Raw genomic sequence first — 24,655 nt, forward strand, 5'->3', positions numbered from 1 at the left:
AATGTTTTCCTGTATGGTGGATTTATCAGCATAGAAATCATAAGAAGCATACAGTTAATTAACAGTTAAGTGTAATTTTAATTACAGATCTGCTTCTAAGTCAAAACCCGGCAGCTTCAAATCTGTATTAATGCATCATATCTAACAATAATTCAGTGAAGACTTGGAAACAACAGAGAAATGTACTTTTTATCCCTATGTTTTTACCTCTGTATTTTCCTTGTATTTGGATTAGACATGAATGTGTATGTAGTAATTACTGTATACATCGTTGTTTAAAAGGTCTTCATTCACAGAATACAACACCCACAACAGACAATTAGGCAAATAAATAGTGATGCAGCAGTTTCCGTTAGAATCAAAGCCCGTTTAATTTTTTCAGGCAACATGAAGTGGTGTAGTTCCAAACATTTACTGTGATAAACCCCCTGTGATCTTTGGTTTCATGAAAAAAATAATCAGAACTAAATTCACTGGTTATAACCAGTTACCAGCATTTAAAAATATCGTTTTCACTCCAGAACAATTGAAAATCACTTTATTCTGGTTTTTGGTTACGTTCTGTAAAACATTTAGTTCGTTTTCGGTTTTCATTCCTTAAACCATTTTTAGTCCCTGGTAATGCATTTGGATGTTGTAGGTATTTTAATCCAAAATCAAAAGAAATAAAACTATATTTGGCATGCAAAAAATAAAAAGCCTATTTTAGGGCCATTAAGATTTTTTTACATTGTGACATTACAATTCTCATTACTGCAATGTGGAAAACTTTAGTCACTCTGATATTCTCATTACCGGAAAGTATAAAAATCATTGTACATTTTTTCTTTCTTTGTGTAACAGTGAAAAAAAATGGCTGTTCCAGTAATGAGAATAATCACTGAAAACAATGGGAATAGTAAAAGTGAAATGCCTGAATGCATTAGTGCTTAATTGTCCTGAAAATAATGTCACAATGCAATCTTAATTATCCTAAAAATAGGAATAATTTTATGTAAAATTAATTTTTATTATTATTATTATTATTTTGGGCTTAAATATGACCAGGACATTTTCTTGACAGGTTTCATGAGAATCACCCTGGTAAATACCTACAAAATAAATAATAGAAGTTTTTTTCCCCTCATTATGGATTTTTATTTATTTTTTTGCATTACATCCTTGGGAAAGGGAAAATGTGCTTAGATTTACCCCATTATGAGCCAGAGAGAAACAAGTTAATCAGTTGAGCCAGCCTCAAAGTATATTTAATGAAGTTACGCAAAACCAAAAACAAACATTATTAGGTACAAGCATTTGTAGAAATCAACCAGTTTCAGTTTGAATATGCTCCTACTGTTTTAAAAGCTTCACCAAACACGTTCGCTGGCTACAAGAGCTGATAGATCCCCTGATTGTCTATGCATTAGTAATAAATCCCAATGTCTCATGATGATGTGGTAACTAACTGTAGTTAGACAGTATACAGGGACCAGTTCATTGTTCCTGAAAAATGCAGGAAACAAATGATAAAGTAGGACATAGAAAAAAAAGCACCAGAAGAGTTGAGCCATTTTCATGATTCAAGTGAAAGAATAACAGCATTTGATTGGCAGGAAATGAAAGAGTCTGTGAGGTCATAATAGTCATTTATGAAAAGACAAGATAGCCTCAGAAGTCAGCATACATGAAAAGCACCAAACTAGAAGAAAAGTACAAATAACGGCACAGGCTATGACTCAAAGTTAACACTTCACCAGAAAACAAACAAAAAACAAAAATACAAACATATGTTCATCTTATTTTAGTAATTCCCTTTAAGATAATACATTTACTGAATGGTGATTAATAGTTAAAAAGGCACAATATAAATATGTACAGGAAAAGAAATGCACACACACTGACGAAAACAGAGTACATGTTCTTATTTGTCAAAGCTGCTTGCGTAAAAATGCCATTTCTTCAGGCTCAGTATTGTTCAGTCAAAATCTCACAGCGGCCAGGAATATTACCCACAATGCTCGCAAATATATCCAAAATCAAAAAGACTCATCACTGACCAGAAATATATTGCACACTATCAAACGGTTTTCTCCCAAATATGTACAAAGTAAAGAAAATATCACAGGCTAGGGCCCGTAGCTTCAATTTCACAGCTAATTTTAGAGAAAGCCTCAAAATCCTTCTCAGTCGTTTATCATTTAACTCAGGGGTAAAAGGGGTAAATGAATGTGGTTAGTTCATATGGCTCATATTAGCATTAGAGATAAAATAGATGGAATTCTCATGGGCTGAGGCTTGTTACACAGCCACAAATCACATCCACAGATACCCAAATGCTTTAAACATTTAAAGTAATTTTAAAAGGAATAACTCAGCCAAAATCTACTCACACTCAAGTCATTTTGAACCTGTTACGACATTTTTATTTTTTTTTATTCTGTGAAATAACACAAAAAGAGATATTTGGAAGAATGGTCATGCTCATTTTGAGCTCCAAAAAGGACAAAAAAAAGCACCCGTGGTCATTTTTCATAGAAAGTTCCTCTCCGCTGTAGCTCTTAAATCTCATTTGCCCATATGCACATTCAAATATGACATGTGAAGACACGTCGTGCAAAGTCAGATCTCACTGGTTCTCACGTCTCGTAACTGACTGCGACACAACATATTTTAATAAGCGGGTGAATGAATGAGATTTGAGCGCTACAGCCGAAGGGACAACTAACAGTGAATAATGACTTCATGATTACAGTCTGTTCCTCGCAGAAAGCTATCGTATGACTTCAGAAGACTTAGAATATCCTCACGTAGACTACTTTTATCGTGCTCCGGAAGAAAGTCGTACAGGTTTGAAACGACATGAAGGTGAAGGAATTTTGATCGAATTTTCATTTCTGGGCAAACTATTTAATTTTTTTTTTTCAAAAGAACTAAAGCGATATAACGAGTAAAAAGAAATATGGTTATATCATTGGACATTTTCAGTCTGTAATTTATAACTTTCCCCAATAAAAAAAACAAAAAAAAAAAAGAAGGGAAAAAATGTATGTAGGGAAAAAATGTATGTAGTTTAGAAGAATCTATTTATTACAACACTAAAAATGAAATGGGATTTCCTAAACCCTGCAAGTACTATTTAAAAACAGGCCACATTTGCGATCCATTTTTATAAAATGCTTCCAAAGCATGTAACCTGCTGTCTCATATTAACTGATCCTTACCTTTGGAATGAGTGCAAATCAAAATGAGTCCAACTTGCATTTCAGCCCTTGAAACCAAACATGAAGCGACCATGAACTAAACCTAGAGAATAAAAGTCCAGAATCACTGCCAGTTTTGTGTGTCAGTGCGGACCTTTGGTCATGGACATGGACGTTGTTCAATTGGTGAATCCAGTTGTTTTGAAGATGGTAAAGCTCCATTGCGAGACAGATGCAGATGCAGTGTGGGAGTGTTTTCCCCATGCCCTGTTGTGTTTATAATGAGGTGGAGTCCCAGTGCAAACCCCGGGGGGAGGGGGGGGGGGGGAGATAGCTGCCATTGAGAGGATGGAGGGCTTGCGAGATCAGAGTCACAATAATTTTCTAGAGTTCCGTCAAGGACCACAAATGTTCCCGAGTCCACCTCAGCTGCTGTGGATAAGAGTAATGGTGCAGCTGAAGTATTCTCAGCAGGGTTGTTGACCAACTCCAAGTCTTTTCTCCTGCTTCAACTATAAGAAGTCCAGTTCCAGAGCTTGGTGAAGGGAAATCAGGTCCCCATGAGCAGAGATTCGCCAAAACGGCATGTTGTGCTAAAGAATCAGGTATATACTGATTAGATCATGCTGAGGTAGCTAAAAACAAAAGTAGCTTTACAGAATTCATACCTGCAAACTCAGGTGAAAAAAAGTGACATGCCGTGTAGGCCAGTGGGGTGGATTATAATTCATTGTATCCTTTTGTCCTTGTTATTATTTTTAATGTTGTTATTATTATATGTCATTAGTATTTTTTATACCACAAAATTCAAGTTTGAAGTACCACCGATGTTTTTGCGAATCCGCAGTCAACACACCACGCTTTATTGAACGAGCTCTGCCGACACACACAAACAAACACGCGCAGAGGCTCGTGATGCGCTGCTCAGGGTTTTTAAACTGGGGTCCAGGGACACCCAGGGGGCCACAAGGGGGTGCTAGAGGGTCTGCGAAAAATTTGCAAAAAAGTAAAAAAAAAAAAAAAGCTAACATTAACCAATTTTAACATCATTACGGTTTAATTCTGCTTTTTGAAGACTGGTCCCAAATCATGAGATGAACTGCGATTATTCTATTGACAATCCTAATTTTTAACAGTAAGATATAAAAACATTTCTGCACATACTTTTATTAAAAATACATATTATATTATTTCAATAGTGCAGAAAATACATGTTGTCAACAATATACAAAGTAAATATTTTCCAGATAATATTTAAATAAGAATTCAGTTTTATTACAATAACAGTAAAAACTGCAATTATTTAATTTAATAACATGTTGTCTTTATAAAGTCATGCTTACTATTTTTCTCACACATTACAAATAATAATACATAATCATAAATAGCATATACAGCTCTGGAAAAAATTAAGAGACCACTCCAAATATTCCAAAGTTTCTCTGAATTTACTATTTATAGGTATGTGTTTGAGTAAAATGAACATTTTAGTTTATTCTATAGACTACTGACAACATTTCTCCCAAATTATATAAAAAAAAAAAAAAATAATAATTGTCATTTAGAGCATTTATTTGCAGAAAATAAAAACTGGTCACAATAACAAAAAAGATGCAGTGTTTTCAGACCTCTAATAATGCAAAGAAAACAAGTTCATATTCATTTTTAAACAACACAATACTAATGTTTTAACTTAGGAAGAAATCAATATTTGGTGGAATAACCCCTGATCACAGCTTTCATGCATCTTTGCATGCTTTCCACCAGTCTTTCACATTGCTGTTGGGTGACTTTATGAAACTCCTGGCGCAAAAATTCAAGCAGGAATTCAACAGACACTGGAATGGCTGCCATAGATGTAGAGATGCTGATTTAAGAAACATTTGGAGTGGTCACTTAACTTTTTCCAGAGCTGTATAGCTGCCTTCATATTTCCGGGAAGGAGTACCTCAGGAGATCATACAGGTGCATCTCAATAAATTAGAATGTCGTGGAAAAGTTCATTTATTTCAGTAATTCAACTCAAATTGTGAAACTCATGTATTAAATAAATTCAATGCACACAGACTGAAGTAGTTTAAGTCTTTGGTCCTTTTAATTGTGATGATTTTGGCTCACATTTAACAAAAACCCACCAATTCACTATCTCAAAAAATTAGAATATGGTGACATGCCAATCAGCTAATCAACTCAAAACACCTGCAAAGGTTTCCTGAGCCTTCAAAATGGTCTCTCAGTTTGGTTCACTAGGCTACACAATCATGGGGAAGACTGCTGATCTGACAGTTGTCCAGAAGACAATCATTGACACCCTTCACAAGGAGGGTAAGCCACAAACATTCATTGCCAAAGAAGCTGGCTGTTCACAGAGTGCTGTATCCAAGCATGTTAACAGAAAGTTGAGTGGAAGGAAAAAGTGTGGAAGAAAAAGATGCACAACCAACCGAGAGAACCGCAGCCTTATGAGGATTTTCAAGCAAAATCGATTCAAGAATTTGGGTGAACTTCACAAGGAATGGACTGAGGCTGGGGTCAAGGCATCAAGAGCCACCACACACAGACATGTCAAGGAATTTGGCTACAGTTGTCGTATTCCTCTTGTTAAGCCACTCCTGAACCACAGACAACGTCAGAGGTGTCTTACCTGGGCTAAGGAGAAGAAGAACTGGACTGTTGCCCAGTGGTCCAAAGTCCTCTTTTCAGATGAGAGCAAGTTTTGTATTTCATTTGGAAACCAAGGTCCTAGAGTCTGGAGGAAGGGTGGAGAAGCTCATAGCCCAAGTTGCTTGAAGTCCAGTGTTAAGTTTCCACAGTCTGTGATGATTTGGGGTGCAATGTCATCTGCTGGTGTTGGTCCATTGTGTTTTTTGAAAACCAAAGTCACTGCACCCGTTTACCAAGAAATTTTGGAGCACTTCAGGCTTCCTTCTGCTGACCAGCTTTTTAAAGACGCCGATTTCATTTTCCAGCAGGATTTGGCACCTGCCCACACTGCCAAAAGCACCAAAAGTTGGTTAAATGACCATGGTGTTGGTGTGCTTGACTGGCCAGCAAACTCACCAGACCTGAACCCCATAGAGAATCTATGGGGTATTGTCAAGAGGAAAATGAGAAACAAGAGACCAAAAAATGCAGATGAGCTGAAGGCCACTGTCAAAGAAACCTGGGCTTCCATACCACCTCAGCAGTGCCACAAACTGATCACCTCCATGCCACGCCGAATTGAGGCAGTAATTAAAGCAAAAGGAGCCCCTACCAAGTATTGAGTACATATACAGTAAATGAACATAATTTCCAGAAGGCCAACAATTCACTAAAAATGTTTTTTTTTTATTGGTCTTATGATGTATTCTAATTTTTTGAGATAGTGAATTGGTAGGTTTTTGTTAAATGTGAGCCAAAATCATCACAATTAAAAGAACCAAAGACTTAAACTACTTCAGTCTGTGTGCATTGAATTTATTTAATACACGAGTTTCACAATTTGAGTTGAATTACTGAAATAAATGAACTTTTCCACGACATTCTAATTTATTGAGATGCACCTGTAATTTTTAGGGTGGTCCTTGGTAACAAAGTTTGAAAAGCCTTGCTGTGAGAGACTGACAAACTCAATTGCAGGCTTATGTTCGATTATACGGAAATAAAGCAAACAGTATTTTGACTTCTAAAGCCACTTTTTGTATCATCTTATCAATGCTTTTCTGGTCTTCCATAATAATGTAATGTCTTGGATTTATCTGAATATTTTAGTTATACCATTAACTATACTTGGAGGCTTTCTCAGCAAATATTGATATATGTAATAACTCTCATATCAGCAAATCTTGTAATTGACAGCATTAATCATAATTTTTTATTGTTGTTGTTTTAACAACCCCTCAACAAAATACAAACCGGCTCAACACAAATCACCTAAATGACAATTTGGATTGAAAATGCCGAATGGTAAGGAGTTTGCAGCTATGAGAATTGCCTATTAAAACATGTTTTCGGTTGTTGATGTGGTCAAATACAAATACTAAAAAACATAAATCAGTGGGTTAAAGAATGGAGGTATCATCAGAAATCTTTCGCAATGGGAGAATACGAGGTGGTTATGTAAACTTTGGCAGGAGAGTTAAATGTACAAACACATGCGTTGATGCAGTACCTGTTTTGCAGCAAATTCTTCATCACGGCCATCTCCAATAACAACATAGGTCACTTTCTTCCCAAAGCGAGAGACAATACGCTCAAAGCAGCTCTCTTTTCCTGTAAATATAAGGGTCAGTTAGCATTACTCAAATGAATGTCACCCACAGGATGGGTAAATTCACCCATGTAGCCAAAATGTAATGCAAAAATGTCTAATTGTCATTACCAGATGTGCATTTATTCCTCGCAGCCAACACTAGTTTTCCTTTGTATCAAATTAAAAATGGTGCCTGTGCCCTTCCTAAACCCATGTAACAGCTGAAACATTTTTACTTGCATTTTTACTCAATGAAACTACTTGTAACAAGGGAAAAAAATCATTTGTCCCTCTAAGTTTGTTAGAGTGTGTTACCTATCTTAGTTGCGCTGTAGATGTTCTCGATAGGAAAGACATCACCCAGGCCATAAAGAAGAACTTTAGCTAAAGCAGGAACCAGTTGAGTGGTGGTGACCAGAACATTCATACATCTGCCCCTTTGAACAAACACCCAAACAATTAGCCCATTGTTAATGTGCACGCTACATTGAATCAGAAGGAACCACATTGAGAAACCTGCTAATCGTGCTGTTCTAGTGCAGTGTTAAACCCACAGAGGTGGATCTGATCATTTCTTCTAAATCAGGAATGCTTTGAGAGCAGAGTCAATTGCAGGATGAGTGAATCTCACCTGGACTGAATGAGCAGGAGAGATTTGAGGGCCGTGCCAAGCCAGGCATCAGTGACAGTCTCAATCTCTGAGCGCAGTCTGAGCAGCAGGTCTCTCTTCATTGGACTCAACAGACCTGCAAGATCATCAAGAGAGTTTTGCAATTGACACACACACACACACACACACACACACACTAATATATATATATATACAGGTGCATCTCAATAAATTAGAATGTCGTGGAAAAGTTCATTTATTTCAGTAATTCAACTCAAATTGTGAAACTCGTGTATTAAATAAATTCAATGCACACAGACTGAAGTAGTTTAAGTCTTTGGTTCTTTTAATTGTGATGATTTTGGCTCACATTTAACAAAAACCCACCAATTAACTATCTCAAAAAATTAGAATATGGTGACATGCCAATCAGTTAATCAACTCAAAACACCTGCAAAGGTTTCCTGAGCCTTCAAAATGGTCTCTCAGTTTGGTTCACTAGGCTACACAATCATGGGGAAGACTGCTGATCTGACAGTTGTCCAGAAGACAATCATTGACACTCTTCACAAGGAGGGTAAGCCACAAACATTCATTGCCAAAGAAGCTGGCTGTTCACAGAGTGCTGTATCCAAGCATGTTAACAGAAAGTTGAGTGGAAGGAAAAAGTGTGGAAGAAAAAGATGCACAACCAACCGAGAGAACCACAGCCTTATGAGGATTGTCAAGCAAAATCGATTCAAGAATTTGGGTGAACTTCACAAGGAATGGACTGAGGCTGGGGTCAAGGCATCAAGAGCCACCACACACAGACGTGTCAAGGAATTTGGCTACAGTTGTCGTATTCCTCTTGTTAAGCCACTCCTGAACCACAGACAACGTCAGAGGCATCTTACCTGGGCTAAGGAGAAGAAGAACTGGACTGTTGCCCAGTGTTCCAAAGTCCTCTTTTCAGATGAGAGCAAGTTTTGTATTTCATTTGGAAACCAAGGTCCTAGAGTCTGGAGGAAGGGTGGAGAAGTTGCTTGAAGTCCAGTGTTAAGTTTCCACAGTCTGTGATGATTTGGGGTGCAATGTCATCTGCTGGTGTTGGTCCATTGTGTTTTTTGAAAACCAAAGTCACTGCACCCGTTTACCAAGACATTTTGGAGCACTTCATGCTTCCTTCTGCTGACCAGCTTTTTAAAGATGCTGATTTCATTTTCCAGCAGGATTTGGCACCTGCCCACACTGCCAAAAGCACCAAAAGTTGGATAAATGACCATGGTGTTGGTGTGCTTGACTGGCCAGCAAACTCACCAGACCTGAACCCCATAGAGAATCTATGGGGTATTGTCAAGAGGAAAATGAGAAACAAGAGACCAAAAAATGCAGATGAGCTGAAGGCCACTGTCAAAGAAACCTGGACTTCCATACCACCTCAGCAGTGCCACAAACTGATCACCTCCATGCCACGCCGAATTGAGGCAGTAATTAAAGCAAAAAGGAGCCCCTACCAAGTATTGAGTACATATACAGTAAATGAACATACTTTCCAGAAGGCCAACAATTCACTAAAAATGTTTTTTTGTTTGTTTTTTTATTGGTCTTATGATGTATTCTAATTTTTTGAGATAGTGAATTGGTGGGTTTTTGTTAAATGTGAGCCAAAATCATCACAATTAAAAGAACCAAAGACTTAAACTACTTCAGTCTGTGTGCATTGAATTTATTTAATACACGAGTTTCACAATTTGAGTTGAATTACTGAAATAAATGAACTTTTCCACGACATTCTAATTTATTGAGATGCACCTGTATATATATATACACACATACATATATATATACACACACATCCATATACACACATACATATGAAATACATGGCATAGAAATGTAGTCTCTCTTCCACACTGCATTCTACTGGAGTATATGCATCAATGCTTCTGCATTTTGTACATAAGTGTACGTTGGTTTCTATACAAACTACAGTATAACGTGTTGGAACAGCGCACCAGTTATCCCACATATACAGCTCTGGAAAAAATTAAGAGACCACTCTAAATGTTCAGTTTCTCTGGATTTACTATTTATAGGTATGTGTTTGAGCAAAATTAACATTTTTGTTTTATTCTATAAAGTTCTGACAACATTTCTCCCAAATTCCAAATACAAATATTGTCATTTAGTGCATTTATTTGCAGAAAATAACAACTGGTCAAAATAAAAATAAAAAATGCAGTGTTTTCAGACCTCTAATAATGCAAAGAAAACAAGTTCATATTCATTTTTACAACACAATAATAAATGTTTTAACCTAGGAAGAGTTCAGAAATCAATATTTGGTGGAATAACCCCTGATTTTCAATCCCATCTTTGCATGCTTTCCACCAGTCTTTCACATTGCTGTTGGGTGACTTTATGAAACTCCTGGCGCAAATATTCAAGCAGGAATTCAACAGACACTGGAATGGCTGCCATACATGTCGAGATGTTGATTTAAGAAACATTTGGAGTGGTCACTTAACTTTTTCCCAGAGCTGTACATGTTCCTTTGTTGATTCAATCTGGCAGCACACAAGTATGAAGCTGTCATGAACTTTATACAAGACAACTGCACCACCCTGTGGACTTACCTCCCACATTCCCTTTGAATCCGTTGTAGATCTCTTTGAGACGCCGATACCTGAAGGCCAGTTTGCGCATCCACTCCACGCCTCCCTGTACAGCTGCGGTGGATCCCGGACCCCCGCCCACACTGGGCCCACTGAAGCCATCGCTAGAGAAGTTGTAGTTACTAAGCAAGAACAATCAGTGTTAGATGATAGTATAGTGAGATCAGGTTGTTTTGTGTTATTACACCCAAGACTAACCAAAAGCACTAACAAAAATGGCTCACACATTTAAATTTATCAGCAAATTTTGTGTTTAGATGTAACATGTGAATAGAACCTGTTGTCGAAAAGGAGTTCTGTATTGATGCTATTTGTGAACAAAGACATTATCGGTTCGAAGACGTACAAAGTCAACATGATACCAAGTCCGTTGTCAAAAAACTTCTTAAGGAGTTAAAACAGTTACTCCATGCTGTTTACTTGCTTTAGGTCGCTAGCGCCTACACTGTGCATTCATAATCACTTTTTCTAATAAGCCTTTTAACAGCAGAGATGGTTGATGGTAATATGTGGCAAATGACAGAGTTTTGACAGCATTTTTGTATGGTAACAAAGTATATTATGGGTGATTCCCACAAAACCTGTCGAGAAAATGTCCAGGTCATATTTAACCCAAAATCAACACAGAGAAAGTTATGAAGTGATATTTTGCATTAAGAAAATTAAAGGTCTGGAGATACTGTTTTTTTTTTTCAAAATTCACATTGCCTTTTCAATGTACACTCTTTTCAACATGAGAGAATTTGAACGTGTTCGACACGTGCACTACGATACGCTTTAAGCAAAGTCAACCGCAGGCACATTTTTCAGGATACCTTTAAGCACATTTTACCCCCAATTCTCATTACCGTAATGCGTCTGAATGTTTTACTATTCCTATTGTTTTCTATAATGATTCTCTTTACAGTAACCCAGTCATTCTTTGACTGCATTACAGTAAAGATGCTGCTGTTGTGCATTTTTTTTTATTCAAATCAGCAAAAATGACAGACAGTACCAAGGGAATCCTACTATGATGTATAAATACTTTATAAATGTTATACCATTTCTTCGCATTGCGATAATGAGAACATCACAGCGACTATGTTTTTCTGTAATTACAATTGGGAGGTAAAATGTGCCATTAACTGTAACATTATTGTCATGACAATGGAAAAAAAATATTTACGGCTTTAAAAGAGGCTTCATTTTCTTTATGTAAATTAGAACTACTTCTTTGCTTTTTTTTTTTTTTATGTTGAGGTAAAACAGGACCAGGACATTTTATAGACATAGGTTTTGCGAGAATCAGCCGTAAAGCATGGAATGTTACTGCTTAAGAGAATAACGTGGTATCTTTTGGTTTGCTGAAAAACTTGATTCGACTTTTTTATGGGAATATAAAAGTTTTTATTTGTGACAAGGGCTATTGACTGCAAATGCCTCCCCTAGCCATAGATGTGCATATAGGCAAGATACACTACAAATAAGATAAAGTTCTTTTAAAAATATCTCAATGCAGGCATGGATAACACTTTGTTTCATCACCTCAAATCCTGCCCATTGTCATCCGAGGCAACATCATCAACATGGACTTGATCACATTCCTGTGTTCACATGAAAGACAAATGTCATACACATGAACCAAACAGACCGCACTATGGTTCAAAGTCAGAGAATGAGTTTTGCTACACTCCCGTTTACCTCCAGATCATTGAAGAAGAGATGAGTGTCTGCCAGCTCAAAGATCAGCTCCTCCATCTGCAGACCCAGATTAAGAACCGTCGATGGGTCCTGTGTTAAAAAAGTCAGCCCACAAAACAGTGAGGATATTTTTTTATTGTTATCTGCGAGTCTGTGAAAGGAATTTGCCGTACCTTGCCAAACTTCTGTGCAAACGAGCCAGTAAGAAGTGAGTGGAAAATAATGATGGTTTCATCCAGATCCCACAAGAAGACACGCTACAAAAAGAAAACTGAAGTTCAGAAGTGTTCTGTCATTTCTGTTGTCCAGTCCATTATGTTCCTCTCCGGACCAATTTCTCTACTTTCAATTTTGAACAAAGCAAAAGTATGAAATAATCGTGAAGCTATCCAACAACAAAAGTGATGCTTGATGTCAAGTCTGTAGTCAGCACTCAAGAACGTGAACACAAATGCTTCCATCTACAAAAACTCAATTTCAGCTGTCTTCAAGTTCTGAAATTTTACAGTTGCAACCGTTTAGTAAATATAATAGCACACATTCCTCAACTGTCAATAGGTTTACACTGTAGCTACCATTTACAGTTTGAAGATCACAGACATTTGAACGTAACTTTACCAACCTCGTGAGTACTGAGGTTTCTTACCATCATCGTAATGCAAGAACGCACCTTGTAGAAGTATGTAAGTGTATTTCAGGCCTAAGGCTGTGCAACTGCTGCATTACCTCAAGATCGTTGTCTATAGATGGTGAGCCTTCTGATTTTTTGGCTTTGCCTTTAGATTTGCCAGGAGGGTTTTTGCGGTTGGGCTCATCCTGGTCTTGTGCTCCTGTTGGGAGGGCCATCCCAGCGGGCAGAGCCACATCTGTGGGGAGTGTCACTCCTGGAGAAGCATCTGATTGAAAGAGAAAGACTGTATGAACTGTACCGAGTTGACAATGAAAATAATTGGATATAATCCAGGACTGTTTATCGCAACAATTCTGCTTGCAGTTGCGAACTCATTGAGCGCGTATAATAATTTTAATCGCTAGTACTGGACATGGCCAAGTCTAAGGTGGGGCTAGGGGGGCTTTGCTAAGAAAAGTTTCAATCTGATTGGCTGACTGCTACGCAGCTTATGAGTCACGGCAAAGCAACAACCTGAGATGTTAGAGAGGAAAGACAACACACCTGTTGTGTTGGGCAGGTCTGCTGAGGCACTGCCTTCTGTTTTAATGGCTGGATATCCAGGTGCCACCACACCTGCTCCATCTCTATCACTACTGGGTAACCCAGCGGGCAGGTAACTGGGAGGGGGAACATAGTACTGGGAGAACTGGCTCTGGCTAAGAGAGTTGTAACTTGAAAACTCCTAAAGTGAGAGTAGAAAAAGGAGGAGGCCATTAGAAATGAGACCATGTTCATGAATTGTTAATTGAATGTTTCAAATCACACAACGGTTAGTTTCACAGTTTCAAACATCATGTTTGAGGTATGATTTTGTGCAATTTATGCTGTAGAACAAAATGTGAAAGTCTTGTTTACCAAAGACATTATTTTTCTCATAAAAAAATAAAATAAAAACTAGAAAATTCCAGCGGGAATCCAAGGCAAATCAGCCCTATTGGTTGGCCTACAAATTGACATGAAACGGAAAAGCTCTATTCAGTCCAAATAAACTGCTATGTGACAAGATGATGACCACTGAATTTATCATAGAGAAACCACACTGATTCAAGCAAAGGCAGCAGCCTCACACTAGAGGTCAATCGATATATCAGTTTTACAGATTAATAGGTGCCGATAGTTGCTTTTTTGGAACCATTGGTTACTCAGGCATGTGATCGACAAAGGACAAAAAAAAAAGGAAATCAGTGCAACAGTCAAAAATACAGTATATCTTTAAATAATCTATGATTGAAAATATGATTACGTAATTTTTGGAGGATTTCAATTCTTGACAAACAGATAGCTGTTGATGAGCACAAATCTACAAAAATTGAGAGCAGAAGTTATGAAATTGGGAACTTTTTAAGTCTATTTAGCCTTTAAGCTTCATTTAAGCTTTCACACACTTTTTCTGTTATTCTTTCTTCTGACACCTGCAAACAGTTATATTTATTGAAAACAATTGAACGAACAGTGCAGGACCAATAAGAAAAAACCTAATAACCTATACTAAACAAAATTCACCCAGTAAAAGTTACCCAACATATTATAGGCAAACAGTCAGGATTGAAAATGATTAACAGGTAAGGAAGTCTAAAAATAAAATGGGCAGAGACCTTGTGCATGTTTTGCATCTTGCATTAGATATACTACAAAATATTACAGCTGTTCACTCAAGAAAGTTGGCCAATAACAGTTATGATTTAAAAACAATAGCTAGGACAGAAATAGAGGCCTTTGATAAATGTAAACCTAATATATTGTCCTAAAACATGACATGTACTCACAGAATCACCACTTAAACAGCTGGCATTTCTTTGAAAAGTAGCCTACTTGAACTGCAAGGGTAAAAAATGTATGTGGAAAAAACAGGCATACAATAGCCATTTACTGCTTACCAGAGGTGGGTAGTCAAAAACTGTACTCAGATAAAAGTAAAATTACTCAAGTAGGAGTAAAAGTACTAACATAAATAATTACCTGAGTAAGAAAGTATCTAATTAAGAGTACTCAAGTAGTGAGTAACTCGTTACTTTCAAATGACATAATGGACGTTAACTCCCCTATATTCCATTACATAATACACATTTAACATGCATTACAGAATTATTATTTTTATTATTATTAATGAATTCACCGGCATGTTGATCCAAACCTGTATGACTTTCTTTCTTCCATGCAACTCAGTAAGGAGATTTTAGACAGAATGTTTGCCTGAGTCACCATTTACTTTCAGTGAATGTTTTTTTTTTCTCCATATTTTGAAAGTGAATGGTGACTGAGACTGGCAGTCCCTAACATTCTGTCTAACATCTTTTGGGTTAAACAGAATACAGAAAGTCACATGGGTTTGGAACAACATGAGAGTAGGGAAATGATGACAGAATATTAAATTATGGCTGAGCTCTCACTTTGAAGGGATAGTTCACACAAAAATACAAATTATCTCATTATTTACTCACCCTCACGCCATCCCTGATATGTCTGACTTCCTTTTTTCTGCAGAACACAAATTATGATTTTTAGAAGAATATATCAGCACTGTAGGTCAGTACAATGCAAGTGAATGGGTGCCAAAATTTTGATGCTCCAAAAAGCACATAAAGGAATCATAAAAGTAATCCATACAATTCCAGTGGTCTAATTAATGTCTTCTGAAGCGAAACACTAGGTGTCAGAAATAGACCAATATTTATAACTTTTTTTACAAAAAATGTACGTTTCCGGCCAGCTTGTGGAAGAGGGTGGAGTCAAACTGCCGCAAGCGCGTAAGCCCCCTCTGCATAGATATTCATATGAAGATACCTTATTAACAGCTGTTTCTATGGCCTGCAATAATGTTACCTTTAAAAAGTAGTTTATGCAGTGGTCGGAGCAAAGAGCTAGGTCTGAGTCAGCTCCTCCTGTATTCAAACAGCTCTCTTTGTTCACCGTTTCAAGATGGCGCTGCAGTTGACGTATCTAAACCAGCCGAATGAGGCATCTATGTATATCTATTCCTCTATTGAATATACTCCTCTATTGTAAACAACACTGCGCTTCCGTACTTATTCAGATTTTACACGTCAGTTCTCGCGTGAACTTGCCAATGCACTTACGTCAAGCGAGAAGCAGCGTGTATTCGACCCATTTGAATTTGTTTCAAAAGAAGTTTTAAATATTGATCTATTTCTTACATTTAGCGTTTTGCTTCAGAACACATTAATCAATCCACTGGAATCATATGGACTACTTCTATTTTCCTTTATCTGCTTTTTGAAGCTTCTGATTCACTTGCATTTTATGGACCAACAGAGCTGAAATATTCTTCAAAAAAATCTTTGTGTTCTGCTGAAGAAAGAAAGTCATACACATCTGGGATGAAATGAGAGTAAATGATGGGAGAATAAAATTTTTTGGGTGAACTAATCCTATAATAGTCAAGCAAATGCATAAAACATCCTGTTCCACTGCTGATGGATTGTTGTTCTATAAATGCTCACCTGATGTGCAGTAGTGGCTGTAGTCACTGCAGTTGCTGAGGGGATGTTAGTGTACACACTGGATGTAGTGAAACAAGAACCTGAATGTAGACAAACAACCATTAAACAGCACATCAAACAACCAAGAGATGTGCAGTGAACAGCTTTGAGTTACAGATTCTTAGTGATCATGACTAATATTATTGCATGAAATGATGTATGATTGTTAATGAAAGTGGTGTTGGTGGATAGTTTTCGATGTCTTTCTTCACAATGGTCTAATATTAATAAAGCCCCATTCACACAGACAGCATGTTTTATCAATGGAGGTCACCAGGTCGCTGTACTGTTGGTTGCCAGTAGTACCACCGAATGTCCTAATAATATTGGTGGTTTTGTAGATAGAAATGTCACTATATTCTGACAAGGAATCAGTTTTCTTGCTGCAAAAAACTTGCAGTAGTGCTGCATAATGCACCATATCAAGAACAAGATTAAACTAACCAGTAACACCGCCAATTTCAGACACATCTGTGAATAAATATGTTATTTTATTTTGAGATGAAACAATTCATAAAAAAAGTGATATGGCTGACAGTAATATTAACCTATGTCTTGCATGCGATTGACTACAGTATCTCACTGGAGATGGATCAAGTGAGCTAAACCATCTTCACTCCTTTTAGTAGTCGCCACATCATGTTGCTCCTCATTTTCATAAAATAAAACTTTTCTAAACTTTGTCGAGTCGCTGGACCACACCCGATGTCACTGGAAATCGAAATCTTAAATCAATTACTTCTGGTTGCTTCGTCTCTGCAAGCGGTATTATTATTAACGAAAACTAAAACGAAAGCTGAATAAAATCATTATCATTAGCCAAGATAAAAAAATCCAAACAATTGGAAAAATGTTTTTTACTTTTTTGTTTTTACAAAAAAACTAAAATGATTAAAAACTAGAAATTTTGGGGCCTGGGTAGCTCAGCGAGTATTGACGCTGACAACCACCCCTGGAGTCGCGAGTTCGAATCCAGGGTGTGCTGAGTGACTCCAGCCAGGTCTCCTAAGCAACTAAATTGGCCCAGTTGCTAGGAAGGGTAGAGTCACATGGGGTAACCTCCTCGTGGTCACGATTAGTGGTTCTCGCTCTCAGTGGGTCGCGCGGTAAGTTGTCCGTGGATCGCGGAGAGCAGCATGAGCCTCCCGTGCTGGGAGTCTCCGCAGTGTCATACACAACAAGCCACGTGATAAGATGCACGGATTGACTGTCTCAGAAGTGGAGGTACCTGAGACTTGTCCTCCGCCACCCGGATTGAGGTGAGTATCCGCGCCACCACGAGGACTTACTGACTAGTGGGAATTGGGCATTCCAAATTGGGAGAAAAGGGGATAAAAAAAAATAAAAATAAAAATGTTAACTGATAGCATATTATAAATTGTGATACTTTTACAACCCGGCTTCATTAATAATGAAAGTGCCACCTGACAGCGATAACAATAGGTGGTCATAAGAAATTATGGCTATTATCAATTTGCACAAACTTGAGTGGCCCCAAAATAATAAAACTAACTATAATCAACTAAATAAAAAGTATAATGTAAAACAAATTAAAATGAAACTAGAGAACACTGAAAAAAAAAACTAAAACAAACAATTAGCATGAAACCTAACAAAGATTAATGTAATTTGAAAGGACAAATATAATTTTTAACATTTAAACAATAATAACCATGGATGTACGTCGCTGTAAGTGTGAAAGGGCTTAAGGTTTGACAGGAAGAGCATATGTGGAGCTGTTGGTGGGACACACACACACACACAGAGAGAGAGAGAGAGAGAGAGAGAGAGAGAGAGAGAGAGAGAGAGAGAGAGAGAGAGAGAGAGAGAGAAGCAGCAGCAGGCTTGCCTTGGCTGGGGTAGGAGTAGTGGATCTGGTTGGCTTGGGTGGAAGTATAGGCTGAGCTGAAGCTGAGAAACCCTGTATGGCCAACAGAGGGCGCTTCGGACTCTGCCGGCCACATAGCACCTGAGGCCGTGCATGGATCGATGGAGCGTGAGAGGGCAAAGATAGGAGAAGAGAAGTGATGCAGAGATGAATGAGGTGATTAGAGGGAGGTTACGAACAGGATGTAACTTTGAAATGTGGATTGACTGCCAGCATACAGTGTAAATGAGGGTTTAAGTGGAATGGGTTTGGGTGAAGTGTTCAGATGAAAAAAAGCACAGACAGCAACTGGGTGAGTCACAGACCAAATGGTGGCAGTCCGTACGTCTGGCCGGACTGAGGAAAGCTGCTGTACACGGTCGACTGGCCCAGGGAGGGGAAAGCCACTTGACTGGCATATGCAGTGACAGCGGTGCTGAGGAATATTGGAAGAGAGTTACTTGCAATAGAAGTCTATGGGGCAAGGCAATGCAGAGAGTTTAAAAGCAGAAATGTGGAGCTTATATTTTTGGTTAAAGCACTTATATTTAGTCTTCCACACAAAAATGTGTGTTAGAGTTGTTGTCTAAATCATGGTTTTAAAGATGCCATGTGTATCAGCTTGAAAAATTGAACAATTTTAAATAACTTTGCACAAACATGGTTTGCATGTGATTTTTTTCACACTAGTCTCATGTTAACATGTTTTGTGGCTTTACTTTTGGAACAATGTGTATTTCAAAGTTTATCTTGGTGTAATGCCTCACCCCCCAGACTTCAACTGCAAGTGCAACTAAGGGACAAAATTACTGTTGTGGGTAATTTACATTACAAACCAGATGTGATCTTTACAACAATATTCAATGCTTACTTGTTTCCTTCGTAGATTTGTGAGGTATATTCAGTGGCTGTGGTTGTGTCTTTGCATGTCGCTGCTGTTTAAAACAGAACAAAGAAGTTTCATTATTTTATGACAGCTAACCCTTGTTCCGAGATGGTAAATCTCTGGTTTGCAGGCACTGCACAATTCGCGCATCATGAGCCGGCAGCACTTCACGTTTGGTTAATCACGCAAGTAAACGTGCATGCTTTGCTTCGGTCAGGCTGCGCAGATAACAGCCTACATTCCGTGTTTCATTTGTTTCTTTTTGCTTTCACAACACGTGATTTAATAAGGAAAACTTAAGATTTCAAACCCAGCATACAGGTACACACACTCCTTAAACCATGGTCACACTCAAAATTAGGCTACATTATATGATTAAATGAGAACAACAATCTGAGTCTATTCAAAATGTAAATTAAACCTGGAAATAAAATTGTAGGATTTTGCAGGTGCGATTCACCGAAAAGGGCTAAATAGTTGATCGGCTTGAGAGTTATGAATTTCTTGCATGCGCAGAGCGAGTCTCGTCACACTTTAATAGTGTTTATCCTCACATTCAACTGAAATTAGAAAAATGCAAAATAGAAACATTTTCACAAGAGGACTCAAACATGCACAGTAAAATAAAAAATTGCACTCCGTGTCAAAAAGGTTTCCGACCCCTGGGCTAAACGATTAATTGAAATAAAATCTAAATCACGATATGATGTAGTGCGATTATCAAACCGCAAAGGCTGTGATTTCATTAAACAAATAGTCTGCACGCACTGCTTGCTGTGCTTACTGCTCTGTCCTCAGTCTCAGTTGCCTCTGCTTCTGAGACCGTCAATCCGCATATCTTATCACGTGGCTCGTTGTGCATGACACCGTGGAGACTCACAGCACGTGGAGGCTCATGCTACTCTCCGCGATCCACACACAACTCACCACGTGCCCCATTGAGAGCGAGAACCACTAATCGTGACCACGAGGAGGTTACCCCATGTGACTCTACCCTCCCTAGCAGCCAGGCCAATTTTTTGCTTAGGAGACCTGGCTGGAGTCACTCAGCACACCCTGGTCAATACTCGCTGAGCTATACAGGCCCCCCAAAATAATAGTTGTTAACATTATACAAAAATATTTTTCCATAATTTCTTACCATAATAATAACTTACTATTGGGTTCCCAAAAAATGATGAAAAGTGGGATGAGAACATATCACAAATTCAACAAATCTGGTACACAGTGTACAGATACAATGTCAAGGTGATGTGAATCTGTTTTTTCCCCCTTCTATATTTTACTGTATTTTTTATTTATTTAGTCTGGTTCTTAAAAGAAATCAAGTATGAACACCCTTTCTTGAACAGTTTTTCTACTAGCAGTAGAGCATGTTTGCCTATAACTTAATTTTGGTCAAAATGACCAAATAAGTGTTAATAATCAAATCACAGATCAATTAGATTTTTTTTGTCTAAATGATTCAGCCCTAGTCAGCAGGGGGGCAGCAAGTGCAAATCCAGCCATACAGGCATCACCTTAAAACTACATTTAACTTGACACAGCATCCTTCAGACAGCATTTATGGATTCAGACATAATTATTGATATATGTGATTAATTGCTATTAATTAATCGACATCTCATGTAATTAATTAGAATAAACATTTTAACCGATTAACGTATTCTAGATATTGATATATTTGCTCTGAAATAACAGAGGATCCATTATTTTTACCAAACAGCAATTGTTACAAAGTAGATTAAAAAAACGTTTAAATCTAGAAGTACAATACAATTATAAATAATTGTGTTTTTTGTTGTTGATTTTTTCCTCTTTTTCACCCAATTTGGAATGCCCAATTCCCAATGTGCTTTTAAATCCTCGTGGTCACAATCCGGGTGGTGGAGGACGAATCCCAGCTGCCTCCGCGTCTGAGACCATCAACCCGCGCATCTTATCACGCAGCTTGTTGAGCGCGTTGCCATGGAGACTTCACGCCATCCAGCGGAATCCACGCTCAACTCACCACGTGCCCCACCACAAGGGGGTTACCCCATGTGACTCTACCCTCCCTAGCAACCAGGCCAATTTGGTTGTTTAGGAGACCTGGCTTGAGTCACTCAGCACGCCCTGGGATTCGAACTAGGGAACTCCAGGGGTGATAGTCAGTGTCTTTTACCACTGAGCTACCCCGGCCCCCACGTTTTTAAATAATTGTTATTTCTATGCACCAAAATATAAAAAAAAAACATGGTAATATAAACAAAACAAACAAATCAACATTTACCAGCATAATTTTGTACTACAACATTTAAAAGCATGTAAAATGTTTTTCCGTGTTTGAATTTTCATGTAGAAGTTTTGAACCAATTCACTGAATCAGCCCGTTTAAAAAAACTAATTTGGGAAAAGAATCGAACTTCTCAACTCTCTGCATTTTTCAATCCGTGACATTTATAACAAATTACTTCAGTCTTTACCCTCATACTCATAAGAGGTGACACAAGAGCAGCTGCGAAAGTAGCTTTTTCTGGCGTGGTCTTTGGGAAACTTAACGGCCAAATAAAAAGCAGTATTCACAACGCTGGTTACATTTATATTGTCAACAAAAATATCAACTAAATACCGATATTATAGCCTTACATACACATCATTATTGTATGGCCCTAAAATAAACGTAATGCATTTCTGAGGCTCAAAATGAAAACAGAATGCTACTTACTTGTGTGTAAATGAGCGACAGATGATGGTGAATATGAACTGCTCTCCGACTGAGCAGTTGATTCGCCTTGGTCAGGAGCGTCACTGTTGTCCTTAGCAACCATCGGCCTGCAAAAAACTACTTTTACAACATCCTGTTTTCCATCTTATAAATTACAATAATACAACAGGATCATGTTATGTTCTTTTGATCAACAAATCAAGTAAAGAAAACACAACTTTAAAAATATCATAAGAGGACCCTCTAAGACGGAAATCCCTGAAGTTTCCAAATTTCTTTAGTTTCTGATGCCAAACTATTTTCTAACTGTTGAGGATAATAAAGTGTGACTAAAGATGAGCTTTTATCCAAAAGGAAATCATGCACATTCAAGACAAGACACTTTGTTCTTCCACTGTTTTCACCTTGCTCAAGGGCACTTTAGTAATAAGCAGAGCAGGATTATGATCTTACTAAACATGCAGTTCTTTGATCTCTACTCTATACCTTTGTATTAGGGCCTCAACTCTAAAGACACAGAATAATCCTAAATGTGATATACATAATAGTATCCTACATGTTCTTGCAAATTATTTATAAAATGTCCATAAATGCTTTAAACTTGCTGTGTGTTTAAGAACAAATTAAATGAATATCCAAGGACTTCAGGACCAAATGTGATTGTGCACCATTTTATAATTGACCATTAAACTGTATTATATGCAGGCTTTATATGAAAAACAGCCTACATGAAAATATAGGCTAAATGTACCACTACCTTGTAATGAATATGCACATGAACTTACCTTGAATCACTCTCTTGACTAACTTCTGGATCATGCCGAGCTTTCTTCGTCTATTAAATCAAACCAACAGATGAAAAAAAAAAACGTATTCAAAACCTAAAGATGGGGCATGACTTTATGACTCTCAAAGCATTGAGCGATTGACAGTATACATTTCACACATTAAAAACAACTATTTCTGAAAAAAGAGTTGTTGGCGTTTCCTGCAGTTGGACATGCAATACTAAAACAGCTTTAGACAAAACATTTGCATCATACATGCCGTTTTAATAACTTTGTGTAAACTAAGAGACAACAGGGAACATTTGTTCATATCAATTTTATCTATCAACACATGAATGTTTCTTCATTCCTGACCGGTCATTATTTGCAGTGTACTCACGGGTAGCTCAGGCACCTCTTGTGATTCGTCCATGGCTGTGAGAGAGGACTTCTTCACCGTAAGCCCAAGTAAACCCGCTCTCTCAGTCTCTGCAGTTGCCGCTGCTGTTTCTTTGGCCAAGACCCTGTGTAAAACACACAAGTCGCCACACTGAGACGTCTTTATATTTGCTCTTCCAGCCCCTAACTCTCCACCTTACAGGGCTTGATCCTTGTCAGGTGTGTGTACAATCACTCCGCTGAGCATTGTGGGAAATTCGGGGGAGAAAGTGGGTCTCGACTGTCCTAATCCCACTCTCACCCCACTGGCAGGTGAGCTCAGGCCCGGCAGGTGAGGCACGTGAGGCTCCCCCACAAAAGCACCAGATGTTTCCCCTGTACCCACCCACTCTACAGCACACATGTCTGGATTATGGCCGCGTCTCCTTACACGTACACTAACCTACATTTAGTGAAAACTAAGGAAGCCTGTATTCTTTCCTGATTATATCAATGGCATTAGGTGTTTCTGCGCAAGCTGTCAAGTCCAAAGGGTGGGCCGGGATAAGATCTAACCTAATGTTATTCACCCTATGTCTTATAATACTACATTTATATATAATTGGAATATGAAGAAGGAAACTGAGAAAGTAGGTCAGACGCTCACTTACACTTGCGCTAATTTAGCAGACATTCATGTAAATGTGAGGTTTTGTAAATCACATGTGACCCTGAACGATGCTAATGCAACGCCCAGCTCAATGTCCTACGAACGTGATCTGGAATAAAAAAAACAGACATGAAACACAAAAGATTAAACCTAATTAACCTAACTTGCATTTTTTAAAGCCCACATTAAGGAACTTAAATTCATATTCTGAAGTAATTCAATTCTCAGACTGATCTCACAGTGAAACTGGAAACTGTAGGTTGACTTCTCTTAGGCTAAAATCTGTTTGTGCAAACTGAAATTCGAAACAATGCCCCGAGTTGCCAAAGCGGTAACTGTTGTTTGGATTATGGGCATGTGTGAGCGCCATTTTCCGGGTGTAAATCCACAGAGGGGCACCAAAAGCAAGTTGTGAAGTGAGATTCTTTCAGTTCCACAGTCAATAATACAGTGAAGAGAAATGGCAGCACTTTACTTTACAGTGCAGTTCTACATTTACTTACTATATAATTACAACAACTACAGTAACTACCAGGAACTAACCCTAAACTGAACCCTAACCTTTACCCATATTGAGTACATGTAGTTACCCAATATTACTCAGTACTTTCTTGGGGTAAGTACACAGTAAGTATACTGAAAGTACATGTACTCTAAAATAAAGTGCAACCAGAGAAATGCATGTTTTCTAAACTGTACCCCCCAAACCTGAATCTAACCATCATGGAGTAAAAATGTAATGTTAAGGCCCCTGCACACTTCCTAAGAAATCGAAGAACGAACTGGTGTGACAAAATCTGTCCCAAACAGAAGGTGTTTTGAGTTTGTTTCGGTGGTTCGT

At 38.0% G+C, this 24,655-nt stretch overlaps 1 protein-coding gene across 3 annotated transcripts in view; it reads right to left on the reverse strand.

Annotated features, from left to right (window-relative positions):
* LOC127421174 (eyes absent homolog 3-like) overlaps positions 1–24,655 on the reverse strand; it is a 31,103-nt gene that overhangs the window by 1,794 nt on the left and 4,654 nt on the right. Inside the window, exons 2-18 of one of the 3 annotated variants that reach the window (XM_051663992.1) lie at positions 23,167–23,290; positions 22,785–22,834; positions 22,000–22,106; positions 19,278–19,341; positions 18,733–18,842; positions 18,389–18,508; positions 16,501–16,580; positions 13,541–13,721; positions 13,093–13,262; positions 12,540–12,623; positions 12,367–12,456; positions 12,211–12,269; positions 10,645–10,805; positions 8,048–8,162; positions 7,732–7,853; positions 7,336–7,436; positions 1,218–3,775 (exon numbers count right to left, since the gene is read on the reverse strand). In XM_051663992.1, the coding sequence (XP_051519952.1) occupies positions 3,695–3,775; positions 7,336–7,436; positions 7,732–7,853; positions 8,048–8,162; positions 10,645–10,805; positions 12,211–12,269; positions 12,367–12,456; positions 12,540–12,623; positions 13,093–13,262; positions 13,541–13,721; positions 16,501–16,580; positions 18,389–18,508; positions 18,733–18,842; positions 19,278–19,341; positions 22,000–22,106; positions 22,785–22,834; positions 23,167–23,199 (1,728 nt within the window). In that variant the 5' untranslated portion in view covers positions 23,200–23,290 and the 3' untranslated portion in view covers positions 1,218–3,694. Of the gene's footprint in view, positions 1–1,217; positions 3,776–7,335; positions 7,437–7,731; positions 7,854–8,047; positions 8,163–10,644; positions 10,806–12,210; positions 12,270–12,366; positions 12,457–12,539; positions 12,624–13,092; positions 13,263–13,540; positions 13,722–16,500; positions 16,581–18,388; positions 18,509–18,732; positions 18,843–19,277; positions 19,342–21,999; positions 22,107–22,784; positions 22,835–23,166; positions 23,291–24,655 lie in introns of those variants that run through there. The other 2 variants (XM_051663993.1, XM_051663994.1) reach the window with 2 other exon arrangements.

Source organism: Myxocyprinus asiaticus, chromosome 30, assembly GCF_019703515.2.
Source record: "Myxocyprinus asiaticus isolate MX2 ecotype Aquarium Trade chromosome 30, UBuf_Myxa_2, whole genome shotgun sequence".
In the NCBI taxonomy this organism is placed as follows: Eukaryota; Metazoa; Chordata; class Actinopteri; order Cypriniformes; family Catostomidae; genus Myxocyprinus; species Myxocyprinus asiaticus.